The sequence below is a fragment of the Spea bombifrons genome, chromosome 1, assembly GCF_027358695.1.
Source record: "Spea bombifrons isolate aSpeBom1 chromosome 1, aSpeBom1.2.pri, whole genome shotgun sequence".
NCBI classification, from domain to species: domain Eukaryota; kingdom Metazoa; phylum Chordata; class Amphibia; order Anura; family Pelobatidae; genus Spea; species Spea bombifrons.
The window spans coordinates 101,305,921-101,322,392 of NC_071087.1; the positions used below are offsets into that span (position 1 = coordinate 101,305,921).

The 16,472-nt window shown below is 37.8% G+C and overlaps 1 protein-coding gene across 1 annotated transcript; it reads left to right on the forward strand.

The window, feature by feature from the left end:
• Positions 1-8,629: 8,629 nt before the first annotated feature.
• On the forward strand, positions 8,630-14,684 carry LOC128502467 (cytochrome P450 1A1-like). The gene is made up of 5 exons (XM_053472326.1): positions 8,630-9,434; positions 9,736-9,859; positions 10,166-10,255; positions 11,018-11,140; positions 14,614-14,684. Exons 1-5 carry the CDS (start codon positions 8,805-8,807, stop codon positions 14,682-14,684), a joined length of 1,038 nt encoding a protein of 345 aa, XP_053328301.1. The 5' UTR covers positions 8,630-8,804.
• The last annotated feature ends 1,788 nt before the right edge of the window (positions 14,685-16,472 follow it).

Sequence of the window (16,472 nt, forward strand, 5' to 3'; positions counted from 1 at the left end):
ACGCTTCTCTTGCGTTGGTCACGATGACGTCATCGTACCTGCTCTCCCGCCATTGGTCCTATTTAAACTTCCTGGTCCTGTGTTTCCTTGCCCGTTCAACAAGTCCATATCATTGTTCTCAGGGTGTTTGTTTCTCTTGTGCCTTTTGATTGCTATTTATGTGTACCAGACCTTGGCTATTGTTCTTTGACTACGATCCTGCGCTGCCCGTCCCGACCTTGGCTATTGTTCTTTGACTACGATCCTGTGCTGCCCGTCCCGACCTTGGCTATTGTTTTTTGACTGCGCTCCTGTGCTGCCTGCCTCGATCCCGGCTTGTTTATCGGATTTACTCGCCATTCCTGCATTGTGGGTCCATCACCTGTGGTGCCTGATCCGACGTAACAATTTGTGGTGGTTTTCACAGGTCATGGAGAAATGACCACTTAGCATTCGATTGAGGAAAACCTCCTTTGCTTACAAAAAAATGCACTTAAGATGATATATAAATATTTATAACTTGAATTCTTGTGTTAATTTGTCCTCCATATTAAAATAGTAGCCATATCCCATATACCCATATACCCACTTACAGACTGTTTAATATGCTTAATTTCCACCATATTTCACTGAATATCACACAAGTGGCCTATGTTTGACTCTGTAGCCAACATCAAACAGTAAGTGTGTCATATATAGTGTGTTTGTGTGCATTGACTGTTATGAGAGCAAGAACCTGAAAGAACATCTTCTGTTTGCTTTAATTAACCAGTAAATCTGTTTGAAGCCTGTTTAAGTTGCTAATGCTTTATTGAACACACTGAAAAAGCTTTGTCTATTTCTTTACTCATTGAACAATAGCCAGCCTGATGTATTAGCAGAAAATAACCATGCCCTTGGGATAATTAACAAATCAAAAATGTTTTGTATTTTAAATTAGAACCATGTTAGAAGTGATAAAATCTTGTTAAGAGTGAATAGTAAATAAATTACTGGAACATATTTCAAAGAACACAAGAGGGTGCTACACTACTTTTTAATGAAACCTTCTAAAATTGAATTTTAGCATTATTCTTCTACCATTGCAATGTCTTGCTCAGGCACAAGTGAAATACTGTATGCAACCAATAGAAAAACTCATTCCAATCGCAGAAGTGGTGAAAATAAAAATCATAATAAGAGAATCAAATTAATTTCTTCGTCACATAATATATATGTATCAGTATTTAAAGAAATATCTTCTTAATCAGTAAATGCTGGTGTTATAACTCACTGATAAAAAAAATGAGGAGACAGAAAGCTCCAAATTTCCGTTTATATTTTGTTGTTTCTTTCCCCATTCTCACTCATTCACGCTCTCTAAAACTCTCTCTCAATGTCTCCCTCCTATTTCCATCGATCGCTTCCACGTCGCCTTTGCTGCAACTCCCTTTTTTCTCTTGTCTTGTCGCTCTGTCTGCTTTCTTTGTCTGCGTTAATCAGGCCTCCCAGAGCACTTCCACAAAATGGAGCCTCTGAGCGCACACTTCCATGGGGGAGAGGCTGTCTTTGTGACTCTGCCCTCTCGTAGAAGTACTCAGAGAGGCCAGAATAATGAAGACGGATTCCATGAGAAATCTGTGAATCTGAGGAGAAGGTAGGGAGAGATTGAGAAAGAGTGAGCGCGAGAGAGAATGAGAGTGTTAGAGAATGGGAGAAGAGTAAGTGAGAGTGTGAGAGAGTCTGAGTGAGACAAGTGATAATGAATTTATTTTCTGAATGGAAAAAACTCTCTGAGTTTTGTCTGAACTTAAAGGGCAGGAGACAAAATTTGTTGTCAGAAAGCAAATGAAACAAAAATGAAACAGGAAATATGTCTGAGGGTTTTTTGGTCCATGTGCACATGTCTAGTAAATATTGGAGGAAACACTTATATATAACTGTAACTATAACAGCCACCATCGCCTGGATGTCCAAGCTCTATCACTGACTTGACCCTAAACACTTGGTCAGTTGCAGTCTGCATGCTGTCTGCTAGTGGAAGCCAGGCTATGACATAATATCAAAGCACTCTGCAACAGATGATGCAGAGAGCCAGTTAATAAGAAGCTAAAGGTAAGAAGTGTATGAATAATTAGGTACGACTGTTTTAGTGGTGAGGAGATTGAAATTTTAGTAAGGGCTGTATCAATAAAGTGCTATGGATGAAAACTGGATTAGGTTCAAGCAGAGTAAAGAAAGTGGGACAGAATATTGTAAAGTAAGCATTCCGCTAGTTTAGAAGCAAGGGAAAGAACAGAGGTAAAAGTTGGATAGGGATTTAAGATCTACAGATTTGTTTAATATGGGAAATATGATGTTTGAAGGAACATTGAAGTAGAAGCTTGAGCAGGTGGGTTAGGGTAGATGTAAGAACACTGTTAGTCAGTTGTGGTGGAACAAGGTCACTAAAGTTTTTAAAGGTTTGTTGAGGTCTACAAGCTTGAGGAGAGGTGAGACATGCAGCAAGTTAAAAGATGGTAGCCAGACAGAGTGAAGTAAGAGTTTGGTAAGTGGGAGAAAGAGGCAGGAGGAGACTGGGTCAATTTTGTGGTCACTGTGGTGATCCAATACAGATGAATGGTGTTTCTATACACAAGAAAATTACTTAATGTGTTTAGGAAAATGAAATGTGAAAAGATCAGTAGGATGAGTTGGGAAATAGCCAGGGGAATTAATATAGCATTTATTTTGGGCTGTTTGATCAATGAATAAATGTGGATATTCAAAAGGTGGAAAATAAAAATAATTTGATAATGGGCAATATTTTGTTGTAGGATAAATGGAATGTAAAGACGCCAAGAGAAAAAGTAGAAAATAAGTATAAAAAAAAATCAATACAAAACAATAGAGAGAAGAAATGTAATAAAGAAAACACTACTCCAACCATTGGTAGGTGGTATTAAATATTTTTTTTTGATACACAAATAAGTTATACATGAACACAGTAAAATGAAATAGCAAAGTTTAATCAGATAAAAAGTTATTAAAGAATGTTGGAAGCTAAATGGACATCTTTATGAGCAATATTTATATGGAGAAGAAAAGGAGCAAGTCAGGACATGATTCTTAACTAAAACAGTAGTTAAACATTTAGAAAAATTAATTTTATAATGATTAACCTGATAATTAGTATCACACACTTCAATTGGTTGTGTACAGAGCCGGCCTTAGGTGTTCTGGCGCCCTGTGCGGACTACTCGTCTGGCGCCCCCCCATCCCAAAAAAAGAAAGGAATCAAAACTTGTAACAAAACCCCAATCACTATATACTACGCCAAACATTGATGTGGTGTAGGCCTACCACTTCATTGTCTGGCTTAGTAGTAGGGATGCACCGAAACGAATTCTGGACTGAAACCAAAAGTGCAGCATTTACCTGGCCAAAACCGAATATGACCCCCCCCACACCATAACACATAACAAAACAATTAAATAACAATATTTATATATATATATATATATATATATATATATATATATATATATATGATTAACAGCAATCACATTCTTATCATGCCCGCAGATTCCAGGATGTACTCGTAGACTACTTGGCATGATAGGAGTATGATTGCCCTATGTACCCCGTCTCACTCCATTCTCCCTATCTACCCCCTCCTAACTATCTACCCTCTCCCTCTTTGAAGTTCACTTACCTTTCAGAAGTCCTGCGGTGAGGGTGCAAGGCCTCTGCCTCCCAGCTCTGCCACTGTATGGAACAGTATAGAGTGATGGGAGTTATGATGTACTTTAGAGCATAATTATATAATGAAAAATACATTGGAAATGGTACAGCATAACACCCATCACTCTCACACCCTTACCAATCCACACACATACACCAATCCACACATATACACCAATCCACACATATATACCAATCCACACACACATACACCAATCCACACACACATACACCAATCCACACATATACACCAATCCACACATATACACCAATCCACTCCACACATATACACCAATCCACATATATACACCAATCCACACACACATACCAATCCACACATATACACCAATCCACACATATACCAATCCACACATATATACCAATCCACACATATATACCAATCCACTCCACACATATACACCAATCCACACATATACACCAATCCACTCCACACATATACACCAATCCACACACATACACCAATCCACACATATACACCAATCCACACGTATACCAATCCACACGTATACACCAATCCACTCCACACATATACACCAATCCACACATATACACCAATCCACTCCACACATATACACCAATCCACACACACATACCAATCCACACATATACCAATCCACACATATATACCAATCCACACATATACACCAATCCACACGCATACCAATCCACACGCATACCAATCCACACACGTATACACCAATCCACACATATACACCAATCCACACATATATACCAATCCACACATATACACCAATCCACACATATACACCAATCCACACATATATACCAATCCACACGCATACCAATCCACACATATACACCAATCCACACACATACACCAATCCACACATATATACCAATCCACACATATACACCAATCCACACATATACACCAATCCACACACATACACCAATCCACACATATACACCAATCCACACATACACCAATCCACACATATACACCAATCCACAAATATACACCAATCCACACATATATACCAATCCACACATATATACCAATCCACACATATATACCAATCCACACATATATACCAATCCACACATATATACCAATCCACACATATATACCAATCCACACATATACACCAAACCACACATATACACCAATCCACACATACACCAATCCACACATATACACCAATCCACACATATACACCAAACCACACATATATACTAATCCACACATATATACCAAACCACACATATATACCAAACCACACATATACACCAATCCACTCTCACTGTCACTCTATGCTTTCCTACCTTTCCTTTTTCAGTTTCTTTGCCTCCTCTTCGCTCTTCTTCTTAGTTCTTCTGTCTTCTCTTCTTCCGGGTCAGAGGGCACGGAGACCGGTGGGCGCGGCTTCAGTGCTGTGCGCCGGGATCTGACAGCAAACCCCGGCACACAGCAGCTGTTGCCGCGGGGATCACAAGGGAGCTCCCTTGCGAGCCTGCTCCTCCAGCGGCGGACATTACTGTCCGTCTCTGGAGGGGTGCCGGGTGCCCCCATACTGGCGGCAGCGGACCCCGCGGCGGCAGTGGCGTCGGACCGTGCTGCGGCGGCGGCGGACCCCGCGGCGGCGCCCCCTGGAGTGTGGCGCCCTGTGCGGTCGCACAGGTCGCACACCCCAAAGGCCGGCCCTGGTTGTGTATAGTCACAGTTTTTTTGTTTTTTTTTTAGCATAGCATCAAATAGACTTGTGCATTCGGATTCGTACGAATTGCAAATTTACCACATTTTTGCCGATTCGTATGAAGCCACAAAAATTATGCCAGACTATGTAATAAAATGTCATTACTACTGCTTTATCATGCATTTTGTAAGCTTGCTTAGTTTACAAGAATGAGGCTTTTAAACATAGCAGGGAACAAAACGTGCCATGTGCTATCAGATATATGAAATAATGGTGTCCTGGTGCTAAAAGGGTTACTTCTCATGACATTACACAGTAACAGTGTAGAACTTCTATTCTTTAAAAAGCAGTGTTTAGCTCAGCATATTGATGTTTTTCTCATAAATTGTAACAGAAGTCTTGTGCCCAGGCATGTTGGATGTTTTGATATAAATAGACTAACTTGTTTAACCACTGCAGTACAAGCAATATTTGCAGTGCTGCAGAGCATTTGGCACTCTACTTTGTCTTTGTTTTGCAATAAGTTCCTTCCTTTATTATTTAGTGTATTCACAGGCATTATATTATATCAAAAAAGAAATTTTAAATACATTGGAGGTCATTGGATACATTGGAGCCGAAGAGGGCTCATTGGTTCTGTGATGTACCTGGTACATAAGCACACAGTCACGGCATTTTAGGGGTTAATACCCGTTTTGTACAGGGCTCTGAGGCAGACTAGCAACAGCAAAAAAGATCCCCCACGAGTCTTTTGATCACTCCTACTAGTGATGTCCGGATCATGAACGAATCGTTCATTTGATCCGGTTCTTTTTAGTGATCCGGATGAGTCGGTTCACTAGACTGAACGATTCGTTTGTAGCGGTTCAGTCTGTGAATCATCATGCAGCTGTAACCTGATCCTAGAGCTGTGAGTCATCTGCAGAGCACTCTGGGGTCAGGTTACAGCTCATTAATTCTCATAGGAACGATGACTCATAGAGTCAGAGAGTCGTTCAAAGAGTCGAATGAACCGAAGAGTCGAATGAACCGAAGAGTCGAATGAACCGAAGAGTCGAATGAACCGAAGAGTCGAATGAACCGAAGAGTCGAATGATTCGAATCTTACAGGGATCCGGATCTTACAAGGATCCGAATCTTACAGAGATTCGAATCATTCAGAGAATATTACTGATATCATACTTTTATAAATAAATACATTAATAATGTTCACACTGCCCCCAGGATTTAGATTCCCCTGAGTTTGCCCCCCTTTACCTATTACTGCACCTACAGTTAACTTTATTAAATTAATTAAATTAACCCTCAGTCATCAGCATAAAATTAACCCTTATACCCCATCAACCATAACTGCCCCTGAAATTAACCGTAAAGATCCCATTAACCATAACGGCCCCTGAAATTAACCCTAAAGACCCCATTAACCATAACGGCCCCTGAAATTAACCCTAAATACTCCATTAACCATAACTACCCCTAAATTAATTGCATGTACTCCAGATAAATTACCTAATAAATTGGTATGGTTGATGGGGTCTTTAGTGTTAATTTGGGGGCAGTTATGCTTAATGGGGTGTTTAAGGATAATTTAGGGGCAGTTATGCTTAATGGGGTCTTTCGTGTTAATTTGGGGGCAGTTATGCTTAATGGGGTGTTTAGGGTTAATTTGGGGGCAGTTATGCTTAACGGGGTGTTTAGGGTTAATTTAGGGGCAGTTATGCTTAATGGGGTGTTTAGGGTTAATTTGGGGCAGTTATGCTTAATAGGGTGTTAAGGGTTAATTTTAGGGGCAGTCATGGTTGATGGTGTGTTAAGGGTTAATTTTAGGGCAGTCATGGTTGATGGGGTGTTTCGGGTTAATTTAATGGTGAGGGTTAATTTAATTAATTTAATAAAGTTAGCTTAAGGTGCAGTTGCAGGTAAAGGGGAATGTAAATCCTGGGGGCAGTGATTATTAATATATTTATTTATAACAGTATGGTGACATTCTCTTAATGATTAGAATGCCAATGAAGGCAGAGAGTCGTTCAAAGATCCGGATCTTACAATGATCCGGATCTTACAATGATCCGGATCTTACAGTGATCCGGATCACTGTAAGATTCGGATCCCTGTAAGATCCGAATCTTTGAACGACTCTCTGCCTTCATTGACATCACTGGAGGCAGGGGGGAGGATTCATAATAAAAGGGGCGGGGCCAATCGTTAGTGTGCCTGCACGGAGTTACTGGAAAACAGTAACTCCGTGCAGACACACTGAGTGATCCGAAGATCCGGATCATGAATCGGATCATTTCAGTGAACGAATCGAAATGATCCGATTCACTTTAATGATCCGAACTTCCCATCACTAACTCCTACAGGACTAAATATGATGAAATGCTGTGCTCCTATGCAGGGCTGGCCCAAGACATTGTGCTGCCTGGGGCAAAAGTGTGAAATGCTGCCCCTCCCCCTTCACTCCAAATGATTGCTGACGTGACGCCTGATGTCACAGCGCTCGTCGAGAAACTCACGTCCATGCTGCCACGCGAGAGCTGACCTCCAATCACGAAGGAGAAGATGCTCTGCACAGCGTGCATTAGGTCTATAGATCGCAGGACCGCATACAAGCTAATAATAGCTAATAGGCTGTGGCGTCCAAAAGCATTTCTTGGGACGGCAAACAGGGCCGGATTAAGAGCATCATGGGCCTGGTGCTGAGGATTTTGGTGGGCCTCTTTATTGAAATATAATATCCACTTAGAAAAATAGACATGGTAAAAGTGGATGTGAAAAATGTTTTCTTTTTTTTAGTTTTAGGGGGTTAACTGAAATATGGGACTTCTACTGTGTCTTAAATGAGGCCTACACCCAGCAAACTGATTTCAAAATTCCATGTTTGAAAACTGTAATGCGCATTTTCCGATTTTTAACCCGCAGTGTCTAAAAGACATGCCCTACCTATGCATATGGGGTATTCCTGTACTCGGGGAGTGTTTCTGAACACAAATCACAAGTTGTTTCAGTATTTTCATGTACCTAGGGAAATGTACTGAAATACTGTGTTTGGCTGGAATGGGTTTGTTAAAAATGAAAAAAATGACATTTTACTACAATGTTTAGGACAGACTGGCACTAAAATAATGAAATCAAAAGTGTTAAAATGCACCTAGTAAAATACTTTGGGATGTCAACTTTCAAAAAAATATATACTTTTGTTTATAATGAGACAACATAAAACAGTTTCTTCTGTTTGTTATTTGGTTTCAGCTAACTATTTTAAGGATGGTATATTTTCCCATGACTTCAGAAGTGACACTATCATTGATGACTTTCATCATTGTCCTCTGAATTATGAGGTGAAAAAAAACAAGAAAAGGCAAACCTCTTCCAGGGCCGTGGGGATTGCCTATACTCGGAAACATATTGCAAATTGGAAAGCTGCCTCATATCTCGCTCACAAAAATGAAGGAAAAGTATGGAGATGTGTTTCTTGTACATCTAGGAGTGGTGCCAGTTGTGGTGGTGAGTGGCCTGGAGACAGTTAAGAAGGTGCTACTAAAGCAAGGAGAACAATTTGCAGACCGTCCAAAACTCTATACTCTCAGTTTGTTAAATGATGGAACAAGTTTGTCATTTACTGAAAACTATGGGGAACCATGGAAACTCCACAAGAAAATAGCAAAGATGTGTTTGAGGGAATTTTCTAAATCAGCAAGATCTGCCTCCTCTCCCAGTCTGTTTGAACAATATGTATCGGAAGAAGCAAACCTGCTTGTAGAGACATTACTACAACATTCTTCTAAGAAAGGCTACTATAATCCCATAGACCATATTACATACGCTGTTGCAAATGTTGTCTGTGCACTTTGCTTTGGAAAGCGTTATGACCATGATGATGATGATGAGTTTCTTGGAGTCATACAAATCAGCGAAGAGGCACAGAATTCAGCCGCCTCAGCTGCTCCGGCAGACTTCATTCCAATTTTACGTTACTTTCCCCTACCAGGATTAAAGGCATTGCTAAAAGCTGTAGACCGGTTCAATAATTTCTCCAAAAAACAAATAAAAGAACACTATGATTCATTCGATAAGGTCAGTGATAGAATGTTGTAATAATTATGGGGACAAAGAAATCTTCCTAGTGAAAGCTTCCCTTTGTGCCTATCTAGTCTAATTCAGAAAACCAACTTAAATGTATGTTTACATGCTTGACATTTGTGATTTATTCTAATTAATAATAGATCAGGGTCCATGGGCCCATTAGCTATAAACCAGTTTGTGCGCTTGTCCATAGGGTTATGATTTTACCAGCACCAACTGGCAAATGACTAAGCATTTCATCCTGGGAATATCTTTGTGCCTCAAAATATATATTTTGCTCTGTGTATTGTAGAATCATATTAGAGATATCACCGATGCACTCCTTCTTGACTGTAGCAAACGAAAGCTAAAAGACAAACATTCTGTTTTGACAGATGCTCAGGTTTTGTCAACTGTGATTGATGTTTTTGGAGCAGGTAACCTTTTTTTGCATTTATAGTAACTGACAATAACATACATATGCGGAAGTTATAATTGTGGAAAGACAAAGACTTAATTAATCACAATGATCTCTTCCAATATTTTTGGCATACATTACAACATGAACCATTTTTCGGTTTTCCACTCTTTCACTTGTAGATGCAAATGTAAAATGGGAAAGCATTTTGTATTTAGAGCTTTAGGCAAAATAGACATTCGTTTTAGTTCAAATGTACAACTATGTAATGCATTACATAGAATGTGATTTACAAATGTCCATTACGTTTTAAAAATGTTTACAGGTTTTGACACAACATCTTCTGCTCTCCAGTGGTCCCTTTTTTATTTGTTGAAATTTCCTGAACTTCAAGAGAAAATTCACAAGGAGATTGGTACCATATTCTAATTTATATATTTTATTCACTGTATCTCAATAATGTACAGAGAAAAGCCTATACATATTTAAGCAAATGATAATCTATTTTGTACATCAATTTGTAACATATCACAAGTTATTTAAAATAAAAGGATAGTTTGATCACATTTAATTTTGACAGGTTGCCCATGGAGTGGGGCCAGACCTACTTCTCTGTAACAAAATTTGAGCCCTGTATGTATATAAAACTGGTCTTCTTCACTATTTTTTTATGGATTAGTTTACACCTGAAGCACTGTAGCTCTTTGAATTACTATTTTTGTACACAACCTGTCCATAGTGGAAGTTACTTCAACTGACCTCTGAAGTAACATATTATGTTACTTATTCTAAATTCTAAACCTCAACATTAGCTCAACCACAGTATTAATCCTAAATCACTACTAACATCACATTAAAAAATATCAATCACATGTAAAATCATGAAATAAAATTAAAAAAAATGTAAAGGGGTACTATTTTAATAAAAGTACCTACAGTTTGTATTGCTGGATGCATGTCGTAGAGCTAGGCTTATCTAATCAATATCCTGATGTTATTTCACTTCATCCAACCGTAATAATGCTGCCTGGACCAATCAACAAAAATCAGTAAATTAGAGAAATAGAGAAAAGAGAAATAAATAGGGAGGAATACTCACACAGATATAGATAACATGGGATTTGGGAAAGGACAGATTCACTATTATGTATTTATACTGTATATTGTTGTCTTGTAGGTACTAAAATTGGATTTAGTAGAATGCCAAGATTTGAAGACAGAAAAAAATGCATTTCATGGAAGCATTTATTCATGAGGTTTTCAGGCATTCCTCGTTTTCACCATTTACCCTTCCACACTGGTAAACAATGGATTTATTTATTACATTATATGTTTTTTATGACGTGCCAGAAGATCCTGTAGTGCTAATACAAGGAAAGGAGAATACAGATTTAACAATGTTAAGAGTAACATAAAAGATAACCATAACATGAACAAACAAGACATAGTGGTAAAAAAGGAAATTGGGGCCCTGTTCTTGGTTAAGCAAATATGTTTTTATTCTTGCAAAAAAGTAGAAGTCAGTGATCACAAGATCTCAAAGATAGTTTTTATTTGCAGTTGGATTGTCAACGGGGTCAGTGAGATAAAGGAAAAGGAAAAAGAAGAAAATAATAAGGGGGTAACACAGTAGTAATAGTTAGAGCAAGTGAGAACAAATAAGAAAATTGAACTAGGTACCTGCTAATGCCAGAAGGAGATGGTGTTGTAGGTCTTCTCCATTTTAACCTCAGTATACCTATCTCTTTTCACTTGTGATAATCTTACATTAGATTACTGAACTACATCGCTCCACCAAGCACTGGCACTATGAAACAATCAGGCTAAGACTTAAAATTGAGAAGTGTGCAGCAACAAACCTGTCACTTACACCTGTTAATGGCATGAGCCTCAAACCTCAGAAATACATGATGAAAGCAGTACAACATACTTAACTACTTTCACAACATACATTTATTATTACAGTTAGGTGATATATTTTAGAGCTGGCCTAAAGGGATAAGTCCCTTTGTTGTAGAACATGCATGTCCTGATGAAAGTCTATAAATAAAAAGACTGAAACGTTGACCAGAAAATCTGAGTTTTGTGCAATCATTTAGTACAAGTCCCAGGTGTGCCGGTAACTATCATTGGAATTATATATATATATATATATATATAATATATATATATATATATGTTTCAATACACATTTACTCACAAAGTCCATTGCACAATACATTCATGCACCAGAGTCTTTTATCTGTATATGTCATAAATGTAGACAGATGTGTTGAGGATACGTCTCACACGCAAATTGATTTAAAATATTATCAAATACTTGTTACAACATCATCCTAAATATACAGGCCATCATAATGTCTGGATGAAAAAAGCAAACATCTATAACTGATTGGTGCAGGAAGGCAAATTTGTTTTTTCATCACAATCCTGTTTGAATAAGTGTGGGAAAATAATATTATATTGCCTTTTTATATTGACCACAAATTGAATATGCATTACAAATCATAGAACATAAAAGGGTTAATAGATAGGGGAACACACCAAATTAAGGAGATGGAAGATGTCAGCTCTGAAGACAGACTTTCCAGGTTGGTCTTGTTTACTTTGGAGGATATGATTATCATATACAATTATATTTGAGGACAATACAAAGACTTGCTTTGGAACCTTTTTTTTTTATTATTTATAAAACTTTACAGACAACACTGGGGGATCATCTAAGGTTAGAGAGGAAATAACAATAACAATACCAGTATATAACAATAAATAATAATTCTACTCCATTGGACTAAATAACGTTTAATTAGAACGTAGAGGAAACATTTCTCAGAAAAGTAGGATTTGTTTCTTACTGAAAAAGACTGAAAAACAGAAAACATGAAAAATGTATACAAAATTCATTGGTGGGAGGAAATGTTTCAGAATTCCAGGCAGTTTTTTTATGGATTGGGTTAGGTAAATATATACAAAGCTATTTAAACGGGTTTTCCACTATATCACATTAAAAATAAGTATTTTTATTTGTATTGTTCTCTGTTTCAAAATTATTCTAGTTTGTAGTAATATTGTATTTTCAGACAGCTGTGTATTTTTCATTTGTTGTGTTCTATGTTCCATTAGTCAAATCTATGATATAAATAGTCTAGCTCCATATCATTACTATTATTTATTGTCTTACATAGCGCCATCATATTCTGTAGAGCTGTACAATGGGTATCATACTGCCTTGTGCTAAATAGTAGCATGACTATTGTTAATCATCCAGCTTGACACTCTGAATATATAAAGAATTAGGGAAAAGAAAAATGTCGGTGCGCTAAGCTAGTCACAGGCTCAAATAATACAAATGTATAATACGAGGCCTACCAAACAGGTGTAAGCATGCTGCAAGAAACAGTGTATTGGCTGTACAATGTATACAAAAAACAAAAACTGTCTGCGCTTCTTACCCTAATAAAGTTGGCAAAAAATATATAAACATAATGTAAATGAGAGGTTTTGGTTATATGAATTGGCCAAAGCATAATTAAGCTCACCCGCCACGTCAAGGCACACTCTCAATAGGGTGAGAACCTACTCTCACCTCCTACATAGTGGGCACACAAAGCAGTTTATACTGCTACCAAAACCTTATTAATGTGTGGGGGAGGTGCAATTAAACCTCCTCCCTATTAACCCCTGGACAGCAAGCTGCAACCAGACTGATGAGGAGCCAACAACCTCATCAGTCTGGTTGCAGCTTGCTGTCCAGGGGTTAATAGGGAGGAGGTTTAATTGCACCTCCCCCACACATTAATAAGGTTTTGGTAGCAGTATAAACTGCTTTGTGTGCCCACTATGTAGGAGGTGAGAGTAGGTTCTCACCCTATTGAGAGTGTGCCTTGACGTGGCGGGTGAGCTTAATTATGCTTTGGCCAATTCATATAACCAAAACCTCTCATTTACATTATGTTTATATATTTTTTGCCAACTTTATTAGGGTAAGAAGCGCAGACAGTTTTTGTTTTTTGTATATAAAGAATTAGGCAGGACATCATTAGCATTGCCATGAAGAGCCAGCTCAGTGTGATGTTAGAACAGGCAAAGTCACCCAAAATATCACATGGCAACAATTTAAACTTCCTGGTCTGCAAGTTTATTGGTACAGAATTAAGTAAAACCACATTTATTTCAGTGCAAAACTACATTATTGTATACAGCAGTGTAATTAAGGCTAAAATACAAATATATATGGTGGAGTCTGTGTTTCTTGTATTCAGCTATTGTATTGATGAGTTTTAGAAAATGTGGTGTTGTTTAAGGAAGGTCTTGCTGTATGTCCTTTATCTGTTATAACAAGGAATACTGTAAAATAAGAACACAGGATGATCAAATGCTTTATTTAACACCAATAACCAAAACCATATTAATATAGTCAGAGATAAAAAGAACAGAATCTACTATTATTTCAGTCAAAAGGTGAAGATACCTGTTATGTTTTAATCAGATTGAAAATTATGTCTGAATGCATACTACACCAGTTATTTTTATGAAATTACTGTTTTTCTTTTAATACATAAAATGCAAAAGAGTGATAATGCAAGAAATACATATAACAATAGAATCATTGTTTTGTGTGTGTTTCCCCCCCCCACAAACAAGCATAGCAGGAGAAATCAGAAAAAGGTCAGCATTGTAAAGTAAATTTCGGAAATCCCAAAATTGCTGTTTTTTTTCAATTATTTGATCTCTGTGTATTGTTAATATTTGTTGGCTGTGATTTGCTTGTAGGGCCCCTCAGCTCTGTAACCGTATGGGTTGTGTTTGCCAGAGAACTGGACCCAGGGAACCCAAATGTTTAGAAATTCTTCCACTATATTGACTTGATATGCTGTGAAGTCATTCATTTTGTAGCTAAAGGTTAGTTTATTAAGAGGCTTTTTTAGAAGAAGTTTTAAAGGGAACACATGTTATTCATTGTTTTTCAAAGCAGTCTTGGCAGCCAGGAAAAAGTATTCTGCTTGGCCGCATCCCTACTTGATGTGAAATAAGAGTTCCTCTTTCTCTGCAACCACAGGAGCATCAAAAACTACCGTAATACTGTAATACGCAATGTGTCTCAAACTTGCCATGTAACATGGGTTTAAAAAACCCCAATCCTCTATACCAGAGGCTTAACCCAGAAATTAAACAATAATTAACACGTCTATAACTATAATGCAGGAGTACAAATTAATGTGTGGGGAAACAAAGTCAAAGTCCAGCTAGATGTATGGATAGATTGCTGGGCTGTCTGATATAGCATTAGACTAGTATCCAGGCTAAGATTCTGTCAATATCAAGGGTGGGGTGTACCAATGTATGCAGAGAATCAATGGTACTTTAGCCTTAGCTTCATTTGACTTTCAACTTTTCAGTCACAAACGTTTACTATAGAAGTGACTCTATAAAACACAAATGTGGAACAAACCTAGTGACTAGTTTTCTCCTATAAATATCTGGTCACATAAAGTTTTACACCACTCTGAAATAGGGTGACCACATGTTATTTCTGCCATTCAGGGACACACTATGAATCCCATGAGATCACACACACACAGATATATATGCGTTAGACATGCATTTTTACCTACATTACATGTACTTATCTCTTTGAAGTAAAGACTATGATTGAAATATCACTTCAAAATAACAGCTGAACTGTGCAGTTTCTTTAATATTGGCCCCTGCTGCTGAATATATATATATATATATATATATATATATATATATATATATAAAACCCTGCTGCCTATATATAAATATTAGACCCTGTTGCCAATACATTTTATATTGAAAAAAAATTGGACCCTACGCAAGCATTTCCTTGGGCTCCACGCTCCGTAGCATACAATCACTCCCTCCGTTCCTGCACCACAAAAATAGATATAGATCAAATAAACACATAAAACAGCACTTGCATGTACAGAACAACTGAATAAGACATACAATCCCACATAACTATATACATAAATATTGTACGGAAACATTGCATAGCAGGGATAGATCAACACATTAACACACAAACCCAGATTTGCGTGTATAGATCAATTGAAATTCACATGTGAACTCAGCACTGATTGTATAGATAAAATAAATACATGGAAACAGCACTGAAGATATTGATCAACTGAATAAAACATACAAACCCTGTATTTGCAGGTATACATAAATAATGTATGGAAACATAGCATAGCAGATATGGATCAACAGAATAACACACAAACCCAGCTTTGCAGGTATAGATCAATTGGAATTCACATAAAAACTCAGCAATAAAGGTATAGATAAAAGCCCCTAAATTACAGGCCCAGATCACAGGTTGTACACCCCAAAGCCAGTCCTGGCATCCACACTGCCCACACAGATCCTGACCAGCACCCAGATAACACACATAAGATTTGTCATCTTTGTTCCCAAACAGCCCAGCATGAGTCAACTTTGTTCCCAAACAGTCCGTCCTATGCCATCTTTGTCCCATAAATACCCTGCCTGCGCCATCTTGGTCCCCAAGGCTCAAACACCCTGCTTGTGCCATCTTTGCCTTTCACCAAACCAAACACTTTTACAGTCACTCACTAATTCACACTTTCATTCACATAAAAGTACGA

What these genes read in the sequence shown, in the direction of transcription:
- LOC128502467 (XM_053472326.1), top strand. Translation starts at nt 8,805, where the DNA reads ATGAAGGAAAAGTATGGAGATGTGTTTCTTGTACATCTAGGAGTGGTG. An exon ending in GAAAATTCACAAGGAGATTG is followed by an intron (nt 10,256 to 11,017) that starts GTACCATATTCT and finishes GTTGTCTTGTAG; the next exon opens with GTACTAAAATTGGATTTAGT. An exon ending in CCATTTACCCTTCCACACTG is followed by an intron (nt 11,141 to 14,613) that starts GTAAACAATGGA and finishes ATTTGCTTGTAG; the next exon opens with GGCCCCTCAGCTCTGTAACC.